Source organism: Euleptes europaea, chromosome 3 (assembly GCF_029931775.1).
Source record: "Euleptes europaea isolate rEulEur1 chromosome 3, rEulEur1.hap1, whole genome shotgun sequence".
NCBI lineage: Eukaryota > Metazoa > Chordata > Lepidosauria > Squamata > Sphaerodactylidae > Euleptes > Euleptes europaea.
This window is the reverse complement of record NC_079314.1, coordinates 49,742,051-49,763,971: the sequence shown is the minus strand read 5'-3', so window position 1 is coordinate 49,763,971 and position 21,921 is coordinate 49,742,051. Positions and strand designations below refer to the sequence as shown.

General features: G+C 44.0%; 1 protein-coding gene across 1 annotated transcript in view; it reads right to left on the bottom strand.

The window, feature by feature from the left end:
• Positions 1 to 21,551, bottom strand: part of TBC1D22A (TBC1 domain family member 22A) — a 123,748-nt gene extending 102,197 nt beyond the window's left edge. The window contains exons 1-4 of the mRNA XM_056846693.1: positions 21,468 to 21,551; positions 17,227 to 17,283; positions 11,121 to 11,461; positions 7,939 to 8,118 (exon numbers count right to left, since the gene is read on the bottom strand). Of these exons, the coding sequence (XP_056702671.1) occupies positions 7,939 to 8,118; positions 11,121 to 11,461; positions 17,227 to 17,283; positions 21,468 to 21,529 (640 nt within the window). The 5' untranslated portion in view covers positions 21,530 to 21,551. The remainder of the gene's footprint in view (positions 1 to 7,938; positions 8,119 to 11,120; positions 11,462 to 17,226; positions 17,284 to 21,467) is intronic.
• Positions 21,552 to 21,921: the final 370 nt, after the last annotated feature.

Here is a 21,921-nt window from a genome sequence, read left to right as displayed (position 1 = left end):
AACCTTCTCTTAAAAGCAAGATGCCTCAGCAGCATGTCTGAATTTACCAAGTTACCAACCCACACACTTTCTTTTGCACCTTATTATCCAGTAACAGACAGGCAGAAGTCATAATGCAACTTTGTACACCCAAATATGCAAGTTAAAAACCAGAACAGAACCAGAACAGATCTGCTATTCTCTGTGTAAGATACCACATTATATGTGGTATTTTTTCCCTTGGTTGCATGTCACATATACTGTAAGAGGCCAAAACTTCCAACATTAAAAGGGGGTTAGATGGATGGGCTGGGCAACAGCAACAAGTCATTAAATGTTTGTTTCAAGGAAAAATGCTGGGTGCATCTGCTAGTCTGTTTACCAAAGACAAATGAACCTGGACTGCAACGTTTTGCCACATGCATCTCAACTAACTTCATGCAAGTGGCCATATTAAATGCCAACATGATCTACCGATATAAGTAACTTGACCTAGAGCTGAAATGATCTTAATTTTGCTGAGTGGAAAATTCGATGCAGGTATCAAATCCGTCAACTGATATGTGTTTAACCCAGGTAGTTTGTAATTGCTTTCATCACTTTGAACTGTGTCAGTGCCATTGCTCAGAGTAGGTTTGTTTCTGTGAACAGTACGGAGAAAGGATACAAATATTTGTATCTGGATGACATGCATGTTCTTTGGCTACTATCTGGGCACTCCTGTACACCTTCCCTGATGGTAAAGATTATGTGAGGATTTGCACTGTCTTGGGCTCCTGCTTGAAGAATGACTGAGGGAACGGAGCCTTGATTACTTACCGTGAGGCTCCTTCTCTTCTGAGGCGAAGGGCATCTTGAAGCTGTGGGTGGTTGTCCATACCCTATCCGGGGAGGCAGGACCAATTTTGACTTCCTGTCGCCCTTGGCGGGAAACCAGCCTGCTGGAACTCAGTCACAGGCTTGCCTAGCTCGTAGACAGGAATGAACAAGGCACGACAGGACAAACTGTAACATCAACCAACGAAAACAGGAAAGAATGTTCCTAGTAACTAACAGGCAAGTATTGGGACCTGAACGAAGGTCTGAAACTGACTGTATTCTGGAATATATGGTCCATAGGATGTTATCTTGATATCTTCGCCCAGGTGGGCAAGATGCCCTTCGCCTCAGAAGAGAAGGAGCCCTCATGGTAAGTAATCAAGGCTCCTTTCTCCTCTGAGGCAAGGGCATCTTGAAGCTGTGGGACCTATAAGAGCTCCCATCAGGGTGGGTTAAATACTTCCCCCCACAACATGCTGTAAGACTCTGCGGCCGAATGCCACTTGCACGGAGGACAACGTGCTGATCTTGTAATGTTTAACAAATGTTGAAACCGTGGACCACATGGCCGCCTGGCAAATTTCATCAACTGGGGATTGCTTGTCGAATGCCGCCGTTGTAGAAGCGCTGTGGAGAGAATGCGCCGTGATGCCCTTTGGGACAGGAACCATGGAGACTTTGTACGCTATGGTGCTTTTTAGGGCATAACTGATGGATGCCGCTGACATTCTAAGCCCCCTATTAGGGTTAGAAACGTTAATGAACATATAGTCTGTTTTTCTCAGATCTGCTGTTCTAATAAAAATGCGTATGGCCCTACGCAAATCCAGTGAGTGCCACACTCGTTCTTTTGAGCAAGATGGCTTTGGGCAGAACGAAGGCAAGGATATGTCCTGGGCGCGATGGAAAGGAGAGATAACCTTAGGAATGAAGGTGGGGTCTGGTCTTAAGACCACCTTGTCCTTGTGAAAAATACAAAGACCCTGACGGATAGAAAGGGCTCTCAATTCCAAAACGTGCTGCACTGACATTATGGCAACTAGGAAGAGTACCTTCATCCTAAGCTTCAAGGGAGTTGTTCGTGGAGGCTCGAAGGGAGCCTTAGTGAGAGCCTTGAGTACAAGGTTGAGGTTCCAAGTGGGAAACCGGTGAACAGTTGGAGGACGGGTTTGGGTCACTCCTTTCAGGAAGGAGACGATGTGCTGGTGTTTGGAAGTTGTCACCCCCTCCATCATAGGGATCACCGTAGAGATGGCCACGACCTGTCGGCACAGGGTAGAGGCTGATAGGTTTAAACACACTCCTTCTTGCAGAAACCCCAGGATATTGCTGACTCCTGGTTGTAGAGGATCGAATTTCTTCCGACACGCCCATCTTACAAACACCTTCCATGATGCGGCGTATATGCAACGGGTAGCTGGTCTGTGTGCCTCCAGAATGGTGGCTACCACCTCATTCGAATGCCCCAGATTGATAAGGCTCATCTGTTCAAGTGCCAGACGGTCAAGCAAAACCAATAGGGGTCTGGATGGACTAGGGGCCCCTATCAAAGGATCCCTCACGCCGATGGAATCCGCCATGGTTCTTGAACTGCCATCTGACACAGCGTGGCAAACCATGGTCTGCGAGGCCAAAAGGGGGCCAACAAGGAGAACGTTGGCTTTTTCCACCTGAACCTTGCGAAGGATCTTGGGTAGAATCGGAAGGGGTGGGGGGGCGTATAGTATTGCCCTCGGCCAGGGGTTGAGAAGGGCGTCTACTCTCTCCGCCCTTGGGTGGAAGTATCTTGAGAAGAATCTTGGAAGTTTGGAATTGTCGGACGAGGCGAATAAATCGACCTCTGGAAGACCAAATCTTTGAGTGATGAGATGAAAGGAGTCTTGATCTAAGGACCACTCCCCTTCACCTACGTGCCGTCGGCTTAACCAATCGGCATCTACATTGAGGGTTCCTTTTATGTGTTCTGCCCGTAGGGATTGGACCTTGACCTGAGCCCACTTGAAGATCTTGACTGATTCTTGGTGCAGCGCCGTCAACCTTGTGTCCCCGTTTGTTCAGGTGGGCCTTGGTAGTCGTGTTGTCCATCCTGACTAGGACGTGGCAATTCCGAAGGTCTGCCAAGAATCGTAGGAGTGCCAGCTTCACTGCCCTTAACTCTAGAAGGTTGATATGCAGTGTCAACTCCTGTATGGACCAGCGTCCCTGGGAGATTTGGCCATTGAGGGTGGCTCCCCATCCCTCCAGGCTGGTGTCTGTAAACAGCTGGAGCGGATCCTCATGCAAGTACTGAGTAGACTTGTGCAGATTGGATCTGGTCGACCATCAGCGTAGGCTCTTGCGGACCTTGAGAGGTAATAGGATGGCCTTGTCCCTCTTTCTGCCAATGTCCTTTTGATGTGGATGGAGAAACCACCGCAATGGTCTGGAATGGAACCTGGCCCAGGGTACCACCGCTATGCAAGAGATCATATGTCCTAGTAATTTTGCTAGGGACATTAGCCTGGCAAACTTGGACTTGGCAGCAGATGAGGCCAGTAGAAGGATCTTCTCTACTCGCTCCTGGGACAGGGATAATGAATTTGTCCGCAAGTCTATGCGGACCCCCAAATGTACCTTAACCTGGGAGAGGATGAGGAAGCTTTTCTCGAAGTTCACTAGGTACCCATGATCCTGAAGGGTCTGAACCACTCTGGCGGTATGAGCCCAGGACTGTTCCCTGGATTGAGCGCAGATCAGGATGTCATCCAGGTATGGGTGTACCTGGATGGATTCCTGTCTGAGGATGGCTATCACTGTCACCAGGGTCTTTGTGAACACCCGAGGGGCAGAAGCTAACCCGAAGATAAGGCCCTGAACTGGTAATGATCGTGGCCGTGAGTGAACCGAAGGAACCTCCTGTGAGAGGGGTGGATAAGCACATGGAGGTAAGCCTCTGTAAGGTCCACTGCCATCATGAAGGTACCTGGTTGGATAATTCGACTATTGATCATAGCGTTTCCATCTGGAAATGCTTGCGCTGCATCCTCCTGTTTATGTACTTAAGGTCGAGGATGGCCCTCCAGTCCCCGTTCTTCTTGGGGACAGCGAAGAAGATTGAGTATACTCCCAATCCTCTCTCTGGGGCAGGAACCTTTTCCATGGCTCTGATCTGTAACAAATGCTGAATGGCTTTGTTGGTTTTGGCCCGTTTCTCCCTTTTGAGGGAATTGGGGGAGGAAAGGAAACGATCCCGAGGTCGGGAGGAGAATTCCAGGAGGTATCCCTGTGAAATTATTTGGGAAACCCATGAGTCTGGGTTGGACCTGGTCCATCTGGGGCTGAAGGCCTGAAGTCTCCCCCACCCCACTCCCAGAAAGGTGGCGTCACTGGGAGTTGTTGTTCTTGGGGAACTTGTCCCCTTTGTCAGGTCTGGATTGTCCTTGCCTCTGGAATTTTCCCTCTTTCCGAAAGGACTTATTGGCATTCCAAGATCCTTTATTATAATCCGCTCGATACCTGGGTGAAACCTTGGATGAATGAAAGGAAGGGTAGGAGGGGGCTCGAATTTCCTTCCTTAGCTGCCTTGGGAGCCCGTGCTTTTTGTCCCAGGTTTCAATCAGTATCCCGTCCATCTTTTCCCCAAAGAGCCGACCCTCCTTAATGGGGTGGGACATGAGGATAGTTTTAGATCTAAAATCAGCGGGCCAGGCTCTCAGCCACAGGGCCCTTCTGACGGAGGTAGTTGAGGCTATGGATCTAGCCGCAAAGGACATTGTGTCCAAGGAGGCATCCGCCATAAGGGTAATGGCACTCAGCACTCTCTCCAGACCTCCTATGACCCGGCGGTTATTTGCCGGCACCAACTGAATGAGTTTCTTAACCCACAGATAAGACGCCCTGGCGAATATGAATGTGGTGGCGCTGGCCTGGATGGCCAAGGCCGAGGCTTCGTGAGCCTTCCTTGCCAGATGGTCTGCCTTTCTATCCAACTGGTCTCAGATAGAACCTACCCCGTCCTCTGGGATCAAACTAGGGGCTTGAAGGTCTCCCACAGGGGCATCTACTAAGTGGACCTTCAGCATCTGCATAGCATGGGGTGCCAGGCTATAATGCTTCTTAACATGAGCTGAGATTTGTTTGTTGGAAGATGGGTTGTCCCATTCATCCGTAAGAGCCCTTATGAAAAACTCTGGAAAGAGGACCAGGTTGCTGTGCCTTTTTTCTTGGAAAGCACTCTTTAACTCCCTGCTTGAATTTGGTTTTGGGCTCCTTGGAGGTTTCCTGTTCCTCATTTAGATCCAGGGCCAGCATAGCTTTTGCTAATAATCCCTGGAAATCCTCCCCAGAGAACAGTCTAGGCTGCTGATCCTCCAAGCGGGGAGTCTCGTCATCTGAATCAAATTCCCCCTCCTCGCAGCCTTCATCTGCCGACTCCTGGTCAGAGGAGAGGGAATCATGTTGGCTGGGAGAGACAGACTGTGCCTGAGAGACCATCTGTGTCTGAGCCTTCATGGACGCCTTAGTGGGCCATGGACCCGATGTTTCCCCCCTAGAAGGTCCCACGGAGTTTGCTGAACTCCCTTCCTCCCCTACCGTGTGGGACTGAGAGGTGGAGGTGGATGGGGAGCCACCGGGGGGCGCCCAGGGAAAATGAGGCAGGTGCATTTGGAATGCCTGAAAGGCTTGCCATTGCCTCTGCAGGGCTAAATTAACAAGGTCATTCGCCTGTTCCGCCGACAAAACCCGCCCCGCCGCCGGCTCTGGTGCGGAAGAGGGGTTGGTAACAAATTACCCGGCCGCCACCTGTTCCATAGATATAAACCGCCACCCTGTAGGATTTAATAAGGGGGAGGGGAAACTTGGCGCGATCTGCCCCACCGCTGACTCGAAAAGGGAAGGGGGAACGTTACCACCTCCCGTCAGGATTGCCTCATTTGCCGTGGGATCCGGAGGCGCAGGCAAAGCTGTAGCGGGGAGCTGGAGTCGTGAATAGGCAGCAGGGACCTTCCCGCGGGCTTTCGCTCCGACGCCGAGCTTGTTTCCGCGTTTCCTCTGTTTGGGGCTGAAATGGCTCAACGTGGCTTTTCACACCTTTTTTGATTTGGCTGTGCGGCGGCTTCCCGGACGCCCTGCTGTTCTCCGCTCTTCTCTTCTGCCACCAAGGGTTCGCTTTCACAGCCGTTGGATGGACCATAGCCGTTGGATGGATCATCGCCCTTTTGGGCGAATTGGATCAGCCCAACTCTATAATCTTCCTCAGAGAGATCGTCTTCTCTCCTCAAAATGGTGTCCACCATCCTCCCGACTTTTCCCCAATCCCATGGGGGACTAAGGGGACAGATAGACACAGGGGCGGGTGGGGAAGGTATGAGGGAGGAAGACTCGGGGGGAAAACAAAAGGAAAAGACGAATGGATCTCTAACCTAAGCCTAAACACACAGAGCTGTGAATATCACTGCTCTCCCCTCCAGGCAGGACTAAAGACTGGGTTCCGGCAGGCTAGTTTCCAGCCAAGGGCGACAGGAAGTCAAAATTGGTCCTGCCTCCCCGGATAGGGCGTGGACAACCACCCACAGCTTCAAGATGCCCTTGCCTCAGAGGAGAAGCAGCAGACCTACTTTAGATTCTAAGAAGACGAGAGATGTTCTTGCCTTACAAACCACATAAAGAGTCACTATAAGCCAGTTGAGACATGGTGGCTATTAATTATTATTATTATATATTAGGGCCTAATTGGAATCTGAAGTTGTAAGTCTGTCCCCCTTTCAGGTACATGGCAGGAACTGGAAAATGATCAAAATATCTATAGATCAGCTCTATATATCAAACATCCCAAGCTGTGGATATAAACTCTTTATCTGCCTGTATTAGGCAGCCATTATGGGTCAGAACTGTTAGATGTGTCTGAAGCACCTGTTATCAGCTAAGAAAGGGTGTGTTAGAACATAGTTTCCCCTCTCCTGGTACTCATCTTCCCATTTGAAGCCAGTGACAGTGGCCGAGGAGATGCCTTCAACTAGGACTTGACAACTGGCACGCCAGGCAGACACAGGAAGTGCCATCCAGTTCAAGCCCCTATTTCTCCTGGCAGTGTCAGAAGATAGGTCAAAGGGCACTGAACCACTGGGACACCAGGCTAGCCCGTGTTGCTATATTGCTGCTTAACAAGGATACCTTAAGTTGATTATATGCAGAGGTGTTTGTTGGAGAATATTTTATTTGTTTGTTGGTTTATTTATTAGCCACCTTTCTACCTTGTGGAACTCAAAGCAGCTTACAATATAAATAAAACGATGATACAAAAAACACCCAAAAGGCAACAATTTAAAATCTCAATTAGAACTACCAATAAATAAAAACTAAATTAGTCAAATTCACCCTAAATAAAAATCTCTTCAACTGCCTCCTGAAGACTGAAAGTGAGGCGGCCAGGCACACCTCCCTTGGGTGGTTGTTCCATGATCATGGGGCTACCACCAAAAAGGCCCTCTCTTGGGTGCCCCCCAAACAAGCTTCAATTGATGGGACAGTCAGAAGGGCATATCCCTGTGATTTTAATTCCTGGGCAGGAACGTATGGGAGACGACAGTCCTTCAGATACCCCGGTCTCTAGCCATCTTGGGAGTTCTGCAGGGTTTTGCGCTATTAGCATTGATTTTAATTATCTACACAAGAACTTTGAATGAAACCATCCAAAGCTTTAGGGGGTGATCGATATGCTGCTGCATGCCTGTCCTCCACTGAATTAAAAAGGCACTTAATCCAAAGATACACCAGGAAAATTTGTGTGTTTGACAACATGTTTTCAACAGTTTAGCACATGCCTCAGCAACTCATGTGCATGCTTTGGACTCTGTTACCTTAAGATACGTACACATGCATGTACACACAAGCAAGATATATGTCCCAAAATTTTAAATGCCAAAAACTCAAAACTTAGCCCTGAATAGTGACACACAATAGCCTCAACAAGGCTATTGTTGAGGCCACAAAACCTCAGCAACAGAACCACAATTTAAAGCTTCACATGCACAAATACACATTTCACCAGGCAGCACATTCTATACCCTCAGCGTTACCAGAAAGAAGGCTCTATTCTATCATGGCAACAGTACATACAAATATCTTTTTAAAAGTTTACTAATTTTTTTTAATGCTTACCAAGATTGGTGTTTGGGCCAGCCAGGAGTTGCCTGAATTTATCCAATCGCGATGCCTCTCTTTCAGACAGTACAAGACCACCTGAGGTATTATGGTCCGTAGCTCTCCCCACCAAAGCAACTGCTGAGGACTGTGGAAGTGACTGAGATCTTGGCATGGAAGCATTTTCACTAGAACTATCTAGAGGGGAGGAAAGTAGTGAAAATTAGCCTCACCTATTTCAGTTTTACCGGAAAGCCAGACAGCCTGGAGTAAAGACCATACAGAATAGTAACCCAATGAATAAGTTGGTTAGGGAACAACTAATCCTTATGAGCACTAGCGAAGCTAGAGAGATGTGGACTTGACCAGTGCCTGGTTGGGAGATCACTGGGAGTGCCGTATCAGCCAAGTTTTCTAAAAGAGGAAGATACAAAGAAAGAACACATATATATTAAAAGGCACAGGAATCTTGAGAACCATGAAATACATATAATTGTCACGGATAAAGTACTGAATTATATCATTTTGGTTCAGAAATAGACCAAAAAAAGAGACCTGCCTTGTCATCATATTGATACAAAGAAAGTCATGTTCAACAATAATTGGGTGGTAAATACTCATGGGTTTCTTCTAATTCTTTCCCCCATCCTATCCCAAAGCCTTGGGGGTATATTATTTCATCATACACTTTCAAAACAAATGATCTAATATCATGCAGTAAATTTCAAGGCTGAGAGAGAATCTTACGCTAAATATTGTGAGAATATTAATCTCTAGCAGCACACACATAACAAAACAGTACTTTAGGCTAAGTCCAAAGAAATGGACGCTTCCTGCCTTACCCACCACCAACTACATACACACACCCTGAAACACTGGTTCCACAGTTCAGGGGACCTACAGTAATAGCATTGTGTGTGAAGATCTGCCATTGGAGATGGAATCAGAAATCCCACCCCGACCACACAAGGACACACCCCAGGAAAAGCTGGCAAAAAAGAGCAGAGACTCCAATCCCATGATTTTTTAGCTAGTTTTATGTTTTTCTATAAGGCAAGCATAATTCGTCTAATCAATATATGTGCCTGAAGAACCCAAACCTCCAGCTGTGACAATAAAGGACCACACTGAAAGCTCTATTCTGAGGGCCCTGTATTATATTAGAAAGCATAACAAAGATTTCAGTCCAAAGCAGCAATGTATTACACAATTCTGAGAATTACTCTTCATTGCAAAAGTCTTTAAAGGGAACAGTTGGCCAATCTACAAGAACTTCCCCATTTTTCTTCGCTTGAAGTAATTAGGACACATTTAAACTGTGACTAGCTCATTTTCAGAAGCTACTTATAAAACGGCAGAAAAATCCCATCAGTATTACCCAACTATGTGAAGAAGCCCAACCTCTTGAGCATGCCTGTGCAGAATTAAGAGGCATCTTCAATCTTGAGTATGTTTCCTTTAAGGTAATCAGTACAAGGAGCTATACCTACAGCTGCATATAGTATCTCCGAAACACAAGAAATCAGATTGGGGAACAGGCCACCTGCGAAGCTTGTTACCATTCAGCAGCCTAAGCCATTGACCTGGTCTTTGGCTGAATCCTTTGAGAAGCCCCCATCACCAAGGCAAACAGTCAAAAGCCACCCATTTTCCACCACTAGCTTACTCTCATAGAAATTAGTGAGATAAATATGGCTGACCTATTTTCCAGATTTTTTACAGTGTGCATTAGATGTGGAAAGTGATTGATTTTATTTCTTTTAAATGAAGGCTTCCAAGCATGAAAGGGTCCCTGAAACAGCACACAAGCACACACACGTACACTACAGCATTCAAACAACTCGAAATATTTTAAGGGGCTCTTGTAAGTTATCCGGGCTGTGTAACCGTAGTCTTGGAATTTTCTTTCCTGATGTTTCGCCAGCAACTGTGGCAGGCATCTTCAGAGTAGTAACACTGAAGGACAGTGTCTCTCAGTGTCAAGGGTGTAGGAAGATATAGTCAGAAAGGGGTTGGGTTTGAGCTGAGTACTGTCCTGCAAAGGTAATGTGCTAATCATTGTCCTGTAAGTATCAAGATAATGTGCTAATGAGGGTATGGTATGTTAATATGGAACAATTGTATCCTGAAGTGATCTGTTAATGTGTGTAATCCAAAGCTAATCTGCATGGCTATTGTTGAATGTTGTCTTTGTTAGTCTGGAGGTTTTCAGAACAGGAAGCCAAGCCTTATTTATTCTTAAACTCTCCTCTTTTCTGTTAAAGTTGTGCTGATGTTTATGAATTTCAATGGCTTCTCTGTGCAATCTGACAAAATAGTTGGTAAAATTGTCCAGTCTTTCAGTGTCTTGGCATAAGACCCTGTGTCCTGTTTGTGTCAGTCCATGTTCAGCCACTGCTGATTTCTCAGGTTGGCCAAGTCTGCAGTATCTTTCATGTTCTTTTATCCTTGTTTGTATGCTGCGTTTTGTGGTCCCGATGTAAACTTTGCAGCTGTGGAGAAGTTTACATCGGGATCACAAAACGCAGCATACAAACAAGGATAAAAGAACATGAAAGATACTGCAGACTTGGCCAACCTGAGAAATCAGCAGTGGCTGAACATGGACTGACACAAACAGGACACAGGGTCTTATGCCAAGACACTGAAAGACTGGACAATTCTACCAACTATTTTGTCAGATTGCACAGAGAAGCCATTGAAATTCATAAACATCAGCACAACTTTAACAGAAAAGAGGAGAGTTTAAGAACGAATAAGGCTTGGCTTCCTGTTCTGAAAACCTCCAGACTAACAAAGACAACATTCAACAATAGCCATGCAGATTAGCTTTGGATTACACACATTAACAGATCACTTCAGGATACAATGGTTCCATATTAACATACCATACCCTCATTAGCACATTATCTTGATACTTACAGGACAATGATTAGCACATTACTTTTGCAGGACAGTACTCAGCTCAAACCCAACCCCTTTCTGACTATATCTTCCTACACCCTTGACACTGAGAGACACTGTCCTTCAGTGTTACTACTCTGAAGATGCCTGCCACAGTTGCTGGCGAAACGTCAGGAAAGAAAATTCCAAGACCACGGTTACACAGCCCGGATAACCTACAAGAACCAATGAACTCTGACCGTGAAAGCCTTCGACAATATTTTAAGGGGCATTGGAGCTTCTGAAACCTCATTTACCTGCAGAACTCGATGTGTTGCTGTCACTGACAGATTTAACCAGTCTGCTGTCTCCACACACAGCTGGAGGTGGGTCCGGGAGCTGTGGTGGGTGCTCCTTCTCCACCACCTGTCCCTCCTGCAGCTTGTGCTGCTCCTGCAACTTGCTGTGATTCCGAATCACACGGTGAGCCGTTTCCATGACCACATCAGTGTTAAGGCTTTCAGCAGCCATCGCCAAGAGTTCATCGTCGTCATCTCCAACATCCCAAGCGTCGCTGGTGTTGCTCTCAAATTCTTGGAAGGTGCTCACTTTCTTAAGTTTCACCGGAGTGGTCGGTGGCTTGGATCCTGGTTTTAAGCTGTTTTTAAATACACAAACATTTGGTATTGATGCTTGCACTTGTTATGTTCATTTCAGCCAAAGCATAAGCAGCCACAATTTTTGCATACTTCCATGGCATGGCAATGCCACAACAGCACCAATAATAACAACATTTTTGCTGTGCCAAAATTGCGACTTTGCTTCGGAAATCCATAATTTAAGCCTTACGTTTTGGAGCAGCAGGTAATTTGTTACAACAGCACAAAATTGTGCATTAAAATGTCTCAAACTGAATACTAGATTTATACATCTACAAAATAGTTGGTGTGCAAAACCCTACAAGATTTGTTCTGTTCTGCAATGATTCTACATCATGCCAATCGGAAGTGTTCAAGGCCTTCAATTTCTGATGAAGCTGGCTTACTATAGATACTCAGCAAATAGAACGTTGGACATCTCCTTTGAGAGCCCTGAGCACAGGCATCTACTCTGTCTTGGGCAAGCCACTTCCCTTCAGTTTTAAGCTGCACACATCCACAGCCTCCCTTAGGAAGAGAAATTAAAAGATTTAATCCATTTTCCAAGAGCATTCTACATTTTTATTTTCACCTGTGTCACATAGCTATTCATGTCGTCACAGATATGCCCAGAAATGTAAGGAAACAGCTACTGGTCTACTGAGAGACACTGTCCTTCAGTGTTACTCCTCTGAAGATGCCTGCCACAGCTGCTGGCGAAACGTCAGGAAAGAAAATACCAAGACCACGGTTACACAGCCCGGATAACCTACAAGAACCAGTGAACTCTGACCGTGAAAGCCTTCGACAATATTTAGTTACTGGTCTTGATTAAAAATCATGGAGGATACTTCTGCAGGCAGCAATCTGGGCTGGGCTGGCCTCTCAGGTCAACATGCCAAATAGGCAGTCCAGACGCTCAAAATAGAACAACCTTGCAAAGGGATAAAAAAAACAAAGGAGTAAAAGAATAATGTGGCCTTTGGTAAATTAAAAATAAGGTATAATTAGGTGTGAGAAGCATCTGAAAACAGCACTATTGCCCAACTAAATACAGAATAATGATTAAAACTGGGGTGTATTGGTTGGAGTCCAATGATGCATCATATGTATGAGAAACCTGTAATCAGTATTTTTTATGTTCTTCGTTATAAGACATGTAAATTAATTGTGTGTGTGTGAAATGCCGTCAAGTCGCAGCCGACTTATGGAGACCCCTTTTGGGGTTTTCATGGCAAGAGACTAACAGAGGTGGTTTGCCAGTGCCTTCCTCTGCACAGCAACCCTGGTATTCCTTGGTGGTCTCCCATCCAAATACTAACCAGGGCTGATCCTGCTTAGCTTCTGAGATCTGACGAGATCAGGCTACTCTGGCCCATCCAGGTAAGGCGTAAATTAATTAATACGCCTTTTATATATTTTAAGAAGATATCTGAATACAGATAAGTTTGTATGACATACTGATATGCCTACTGCTGATTTTTTTAAAAACTCAAAAAGGCCCTGGTGGCATTTGGGGCAGAGAATGGGTGCCATGGGGACTGGGGCAGGGGAAATAGCTGCTGTGTGGGTGGGACCAGGAAAAATCAGACTTCCTCGTCCACATGGCAGCTAGCCCAGCTTTGCTATGATCTTTCTCCAAACCCAAAACTTTTTTCAAGAAACCTCATTTGTGTTTTAGAGAAAGCTCTTTACGATCGGTTTTTGTTTTTTTAGATGAAAGTTTGCATCTCATAAGAATTTTGTGTAAAAGTGTTTGTGCAAGGGACCAAACTCATAAGTTACCACTTCATACATTATGTTTTTAGTTGCGCACATACCAAGTCTTCTGTATATACCTACAAGTGTTAAAAATATGATTAGGATGACACTCCCATACTATACAGGTACACTTGTCAGGGAGCCCCATAGTGCCCAGCTGATTATATGTTCGGCAGTCTACCCACGTCTCACCCTCTGCATACTGTGAGCTGATTGGTTCAACATCCCCAATGTTGCCTTAACTCATCAATAAGAATAAAGAAATTCTACTTCAACTACTTTGTATGACAAAAGCTGCAGTAAGCTCTCAACATGTGGGCACAAAGATCCACATCTCTCCAATACTCTGCTGCCACAGTTCTGATAAGCATAAAGTACTTTAAAGAAAAAAATAAATGATATTGCAAGCAGTAAAAGGTTATCTTATTCAGTAGGGTAGGAAAGCTGAGACTAGACATGTTGTTCTTTAAAGCTAACTGCAGCTTATCTGTTTAAGTAAAGATCTGGCCAGAGGAAAACTTTACAGAAGATAATGAAATATTGCTACACGATTTACATGCAACTTGCACGTCCATTCAACACAGCATGAAATCTGAGACTTTAACAATGGTGGTATCCATGCAGGAGGAGAGAGACAGTAGAACACTACCATTAGTTACAAGCCCTAGCTTGTTTTCCTCAGTGCTCTTTGTGACAACTACAGAGAAGCAAAAACTTCAGACAAGGTAGAAACTCCATTGCACAATTCATAATGTACAATATCTAGAAATGAACATAGGCATCTATATTTACAAACAGGAGGAGCCTCTCTTCCATTCCCAGAGAGATTTAAAATGTTCACTACATCTGCCTGCATTCACGCTCACCTACAATCCATCCCTTCAGGCATCCTGTCTTCACAACCACACCAATACAACCAAAATGCCCAAGGTTCCATCTTACCACAATGTTAAGGGAAAGGCTGCACCTTAAAAGTCTAAAAGCATCCAGATTATCTTAATCAGTCGTACAACCCTACAAACAAACAAGCATCTCTTGACTCCATCAAGTTCCTAAAACTGAACAGCCAACACAAGAGCCATACCGTTACTCTACACAGGAGGTTTCTTTTGTGCCACACATGCAGCGATATCAACACTACACCTAATTCTTTAAGAAGTCTATGGAAGACCAAAAAAGACATCTCTATTCCAAACTGATACCAGCAAAAACCCAAACACTCTACATATTCCAAAAGACAGGGTGGATAAAAATCAATTATTTTTTAATCGAAACATTTGGATTTTTAAATTAAATGATTTTTGAGGGGAAATCTATCTAAAAATACATTATAGTCCATGGGTTATTCATCATGAAATAAGGATTAGTTTTTAATTATGTAGCATAAGGCTATATACTCATTCAATGTTTAATTTTTTTTGTAAACCAATTCTATTAATCCATTCACAATGTCATGCACTTCTAGAGGTTTCTGTAAGACTATTTTGGGCAATTTTTCTATCTAGAAGATATCATCACAGATGCTTGGTTTTGCAGTTCTCAAATTGTGAATTTGTATCTGTAGAGATAACATGCCTCTTCCACTAAACTGTTTTAGATTGTAATGGCCTATGGCCTTATACAATAAACTTGACTTGGCATGCCTCTTCTTCCCAACAAAAATGTTATAAAATAAACATAGAGTTGAAAAAAGACCTTAATTCCCATTGCTCCTTTGAAAATCTATGTACACAGAATCAACCCCTTACTTCTGAAGTGCTAAGTTCCAAGAAGTTCAATGAATAGAAGATTGATTGTAGTGGAATAGATCCGCACAAGGAACTAAGTGTGAGGAGGGAGGGGCAAACAGTAAAAATGAAAGTGAAATCTTTGGAGCAGAATTCTCCACAAGTCTTGGGATCTTCGTGTGTTTAGCCTGAGGTTTATCATATTATTCTCTCCCTGGAGAACACCTATAATGGCATCAGGCCATAAAAGAGTGTATAAAACCATGACTTAAATCTAGTCCTACTGATCAGCGATTTAAATCATGATTTAAATCATGATATATCTATATTTATAGATATCAACATATCTATATTTATAGCAGATGCTTCAGAGTGAGCAAAGAACTTGGTAGAACTATAATACAAAATAAAAAACTACTCCTCTATGCCGTATTTGTGCTAGAAAAGCAAGGCTTCAGTTACAGACATGTTATTTCATCCAAATACGTCATTGTTTGGGTTACAGATAAGAATACAACAGGTAACAGGTAACTGTCAATTAGCAGACAACAGGTAACTGTCAATTAGCACCTCAGGTAACATGATGGGACACACACCCATCTCACATAGCCTTTTGCTGCAGCAGCGGACTCCACAAGCTACATTCTCTTGCAGGGAAGTCACCTTCCTTCTACTTTGTCTTTAAATAATCTTCAGAACTACAAAGAATTAAAAATTAACAAACCGCTTCCTCTTTTCATTGCTTAAGATTCATATAAGCAGTCAGACAGTTAGCTTGGAATAGACATGGAAAAGTTGTGATGATTTCTTAAAACAACATGAGTGGGCAACAAAGCTCATGTGTTCCTTTCCATCTCCCACAGATGTTTCCTTACCTCACCCACTGCAAGTGCATACCAAGTCTACCTGTAGTTAAAGGCTAACCTGCTCCCCCACTCAACCAGGATTTGCAAAACACTTTCAAGTCCTCACCAGCATTAAACACAGTTAGCACAGTTAACAGAATACCATGCTGGGTAGGAAAGGGGTGGGAAAAGGGGCTCTTACTTATCTCATTAAAAATGCGTAAGGGATCTGGAGCACTACATATGAACCAACAAAATCTTCCAGTTCCAAACATAATAATGAAATCGACGTTCTACTGTACAGCAAGTACTCAAAAAACACCTGCCAGCCCAGCTCCTTACAACTTTAAAATGCACGGACTGTGTCTTTTCTCATGGTTCAGAAACTTAGTCTCTCCTGCAGGTGACAGACAACAAGACTCTCAAATAGTTCATTTCCTGCTATTTCTCAGACTGCATCTGCTCAAGCCATCCATGAAGGAGAGCTGTGGCAATATCTGGTATCACCAGGGAGATCAGAAGAGCAAAGAAAACTAATTTGAAACTCAGGCAGGCAACAGCTAGATTCAAGTTCAGTAGCACCTTAGAAACCAACAAGATTTTCAGGTATAAGCTTTCAAGAGGCAAAGCTCCCTTCAACAGATGTTGGTCTCATTGGTCTCTAAGGTGCTACTAGATTCGAACCTAGCTGCTCTATAGCAGACCAACTTGGCTGCCCTCTGAAACTATCAAGAAGGCAATTAATTTTTAGATAACAAACATTATTATCCAAACTGACCTTCTTTGCATTAATAAACTAACCCTCCATGAGGATTAAATTATTATTTATTGTACAGAGAACTCTTCTTCGAGCTTCCACTTATAAACTGGCATAAACACAAGTAAAATTAGTGTACGTTAAAAAAATAACTGTGCTACCAGAATTCATAACTATAGGTCAGCTGAACTGAGTCAAACCGATTAGCAAACTGTGCACTGAAAAAGGAAACTGATCCAAACTTCCCTAACACGATTTGTGGATGTGTATATAAGAAAGGTGGGTATAGAATGGTATAGTATAGCCCGATCTCATCAGAACTCAGAAGCTAAGCTGGGTTGGTACTTGGAAGGGACACCTCTAAGGAAGACTTTGCAGAGATGGCAATGGCAAACTACCTCTGCTTAATCACTTGCCTTGAAAACCACTTGCTGGTTTTCACATACACACATTTAAGAAAGTATAGCATTTCAGAACACAAATTAATTCCAGTGTAACAAAGGATTCTCTAAGATGAGACAAAACAGTTTGATACATTTCTTGCCATGATTCAGGAAGCCAGTGAAAGAGGAGGGAAAAGAGGGATGTGGTCAGAAGCTGAAAGGAAAGATATCTAACAGCATTATTTCAATAGAAAAACAGAAAGCAAAGGGATTTTGTAGCTTTAGCCCCTTTTCCATTTGTGGAAAACTTACGTTCCATGCAATAATGGATCAAAAGGAGGATGCTGAGCGCCATACACGTGTTGAATGCTAAAAAGGGGACAAAAAAGAGTTTCAGTAAAATATTAAAGTTGTTTTTTAAAAAGAAGAATGCATCAGCAGCCATGGACATGTGTGACCACTGCCAAACTGCTCTCTCATGTAAAGCTTTTTTTATATAGATTACTACCATGTGTTTCAGAATAGTAGAACTGAAAAGTACATGAAGGTCACTCACTTGAGCCTGCAAGCACTGATACTTAATGGTAATAATAAACATTGATTCAGCACTTTGCTATTCAAAGAGCTTCACGTTATTTCAATGGCCCATCCACTCATACTGTAAGATAGGTTCACACTATTTATCTACATACTTTGGCCACTTTCATGGCTCCTAACCAGGGTAGCCAACTGGCCTGTCCTTTGACTAGAGGCTTAATGTATGGGAATGGGCAGGTGATGTTTCTCATGGCATGGAAAGAAATAACATTACACAATAATAGATGGTATATAACCCCAGTGCTATTGAGTAAAATGAAAAAAGAAGATAAAGCGTTATGTTGGAAATGTGGAATAGATACTGGAACATTTATGCATGTGTGGTGGTCTTGTAAAAAAATCAAGAGATTTTGGTCCTTGGTTTTGAATGAAACAAACAATTTGATCAAAGTAAAAATTAAAAAAGACCCTGCTTTTTGTTTATTGGGAATTCCAAAAAAAGATTTAGATAAAGGTGACAGAGTCATATGCCAATATAGTTTTGCTGCAGCAAGAATTGTTATTGCTAAAAAATGGAAGCAAATAAATAAACCTTCAATTAAAGAATGGAAAGAAAAATTATGGTTCTATATGCGGATGGCAAAAATTACAGATTCTTTATATGGTAAAGATTTGGATGAATTTAAATATACTTGGTTAAAGGCCGCCGCATATTGGGATAAACTGGCAAAAACGGATTTTAAAGGTATATTTAACTAATTATAGTTTAATGTGATTTTTAATCAAGAAATAGATTAACAGGTTGTTTTTATTTACTGTCATAACTCTTCGCCGGAAGTCCAATGGTGAAGGGCACTTTGGTGGGTGGTTGGGTATGGTGTACTATGGGCCTCTGTTTTTTAAAAGAATAGATAGTAATTATTAATGTACTAGTTCAGGCCTTAACAGTGCGTTGTACATATTTTTCTGTATTGTTTGTTTTTTCTTTTTTTATTATTACTATTGTCATATATATATTATTATTATTATTCTTTTCTTTTTTGTATCCTTTATTAAAAAATCAAAAAAAATTATATAAAAAAAGAAAAGAAATAACATTACACAGTAAATAACAGCCCTGACCTGGATGGCCCAGGCTGGCGTCAGTTCTTGAATCAGATCTCAGAAGCTAAGCAGGGCAAACTACCTCTGAACGTCCCTTGCCTTGAAAACCCTACAGGGTTGCCATAAGTCAGCTGCAACTTGATGGCACTTTCCACCACCACCAGTGAATAACATGTCATTAGGCTTGTCTGCAAGGGGCAGGAAATTTCCCCCCAGGCTTGTCTGCAAGGGGCAGGGAATTTTTCCCCAGGCCAGCTAAAAGCCCTATCCCTTGATAGAAACAATGCAACTAAACTGGAAGGAAGAGTTTTTCTGTGCAGTAACAGAGCAGTTTCCCTCATAAGCAGATCTGGGGAGTTAACAGAGAACAACAGGCATCATTAGAGACATGGGGGCAGGGGGCACAGAAAAAAGTAATTATGAGGCCTTTTGAACAGTGCTACTCTATTGCCTACATAGAAAAGCTCTTTTTTCAGTTTTGCATAGTTTGTGGAAAGCCATGATAGTGGGAGCCTTCCTGACCTCCTCAGGCACACCATTCCATGAGGTGGGGGCCACAACGGAACATGTAAGAGCAGCTGTTGATTTTGCCCATTTGCAGCCTGGCACTTGCAGAAGACGACTGCTCCAATGAATGAAGCTGTTGTGGCGGAACATAGGGGGAGATATGGTGTCACAGGTCCAAGGTTATGAAGAGATAGCCAATATTTTAAATTGAGCATGGTAACTGACGGGCAGCCAGTGGACTGACTGTAGGATGAGACTAAAATTCGTGCTCCATCTAGCTCCCGATAATAGCTGAGCTGCAGCATTCTGCACCAACTGGAGTTTCCAAATAACACCTCAAAAGACTTAAAAGGCATGGCCTGCAATCACAGATATAATTGCTGAAATTAGATAAAATCTTGAAAGTGCTGCTAGTAAAAAAATGCAACTTCCTTTTTGGTAGCTTAGTCTGATTATGAAAACAGATAAATTCTTAACACTAAGTATAAGATTTTTTCCAGCATTAAATAGATAAGAATATGACTCAAGAGTGTCATTTACCACATGGAATTTAGTAATGGTGTGCAACAGTGGCGGACCAATATTACCGCACCATAAATCCACCCAAAAAGGGAAGGAGGTCTGCCTGTGAGAGCATTTGCAAGTATCAGTGGTAGGAGATTTTACCAGCAGTAAGCAGCAGTACAACAACTGTTGACTGCTGGAAGTTGCAAGCAACTTGTCCCTTGTTTGCTGAAAAATGCAGATATATACCTACAACTTTTCCTACCCTCATAAGATACTCAATTTATGAAACAAACATCACACTGCCACCCAACCCAAATTCTGGCACACATGCACTCAAGTGTTAGCTAGCCAGCCCACTCCCTATCATGCATTCCCCAGTGCCTCTTGCTCTCTTTCATAAACTAAGAAGGTGCATGAGAGCAATAAAGCTTCCAGAGCAGTTAGTTATTTTTCACTCACTCGACATATTTGCTTTATCCGGGTCATTCTTCAACTTTAGCTTAGTTTTCCCTTAATTAGATTATCTGCTACCAGGGAAACCCAAGCAGCCACTAACTTTCCTAGCATAAACAAAGCAGAAACGTCGCCTTTCTTTAACAGCTGGCATAACAGCCAGAAGTCACAACATCCATCAAAAAGATGCATTTCCTAAAAGTTGTCCCCATTCTTTTTCATGTGAGAAGCTTCCCAAACAACCCTACCTCGAGGTAGGGTCACCTATTTCAGCACCCTCTCCAACAACTAGCCAAATACTTCCAGGAAAACCACATGCAGAGCAGAAAGACAACTACTGCCCCCACTCCAAATTATTTACCAGCAGCATTAGTTGTCTCTCAGACCTACACACTGCATCAGAACACACCATTTTAGATGATCTAACCAAATAGTTTTAAAACTGCTCCACAAATCCAAAATACACCCTCTGTCCTAGTTAAAATTTCACCTCACCATGTACAGACTACAGTAGCTAATCCTATTTCACAGAACCAAAAAAGCACACAAAGTGCTTGGAACTCAATAGCTTTGAACAACGTGAATATCCGATGATGTGAAAGACTACCCAAGACTCTGAACATAAGAAAGGCCCTGCTGAATCAGACCAAGGCCCATCAAGTCCAGCAGTCTGTTCAAACAGTGGCCAACCAGGTGCCTCTAGGAAGCCACTTACAAGACAACTGCAGCAGCACCATCCTGTCTGTGTTCCACCGCACCCAAAATAATAGGCATGCTCCTCTGATACTAGAGAGAATAGGTATGCAGCATGACCAGTATCCATTCTAATAGCCACGAATACCCCTCTCCTCCATGAATATGTCCACTCCCCTCTTAAAGCCCTCCAAGCTGGCAGCCATCACCACATCCTGGGGCAGGGAGTTCCACAATTTAACTATGTGTTGTGTGAAAAAATAAGGCCATTGCTAGTCAGATTGGACAATACCACCTGGACAGACCAATGACTTGAACCAGTATAAGGCAGTTTATGTGTTCAAACTTACTTCATAAGGCTCAATGGCAAAACATCCGCTTTGCATGCAGAAGTCCTCAGGCAGTGGGTGATATAAAGACCTCAACCCGTGACTCTATAGAGCCACTACCTGTCAATGTAGATCACATTGGGCTTCACAGACCAACGCCGTGACTCAGGATAAGGAACCTTCCTATACTCACGTGACGGTCATTCACCACAACAGCAGCGTCTGGTAGGCCTACCCTCAGATCAACGTCCTTAAAGCCATCTGGGCCAGTAGCTGTCAGGTGGCAGTGAGTTCCACACTTTAACATATACGTTTTTATCCCGAAGTCCGCCCCGTTGACCCCAAGGAGGACTGCAGCCTCCCCACAAGCCATCGCTGGGCACCCTCTTCGACGCCCTCTCCCCATTGCTGCCGCCCGCTCACCTGCCGGGCACCCGGGAAACGTTCCGCTTCCAGAACTGCTTCCTGCCCGCTTCGCTCGCCATCTTCCCGTCACCTCATAGCCCTTCTCCCCCAAAGAAGGAGCTTCGGCGGCCGAAAAGGGACAAGACCGGAGGGACTTCCCTTCCAGGCAGACACCTGCCGCTCTCCCCTTCGGCAAAATCCAACTCCTCGGGCCTCAGTCCATCCCGGCCCTTCTTCCCTGAAGCCGACAGCAGAGCGCGGCCATCTTGGCACCCTGAAACAAGCGCCGCCCGCATTGGTGACTGGGGACCAGCCGCTGCTTTCGCCCAATCACAAGTGAGCTAACTGCCGGGCAACTGAGGGAAAAGCGCCCAATCAATATCCGCGAATCCGATTGAAGTGTCGCTGGAAGGGTAGCCAATGGACGTTTGAAGAAAACTACCGCCTCCGCTGTGCTTCGTTGTCTCTCGGT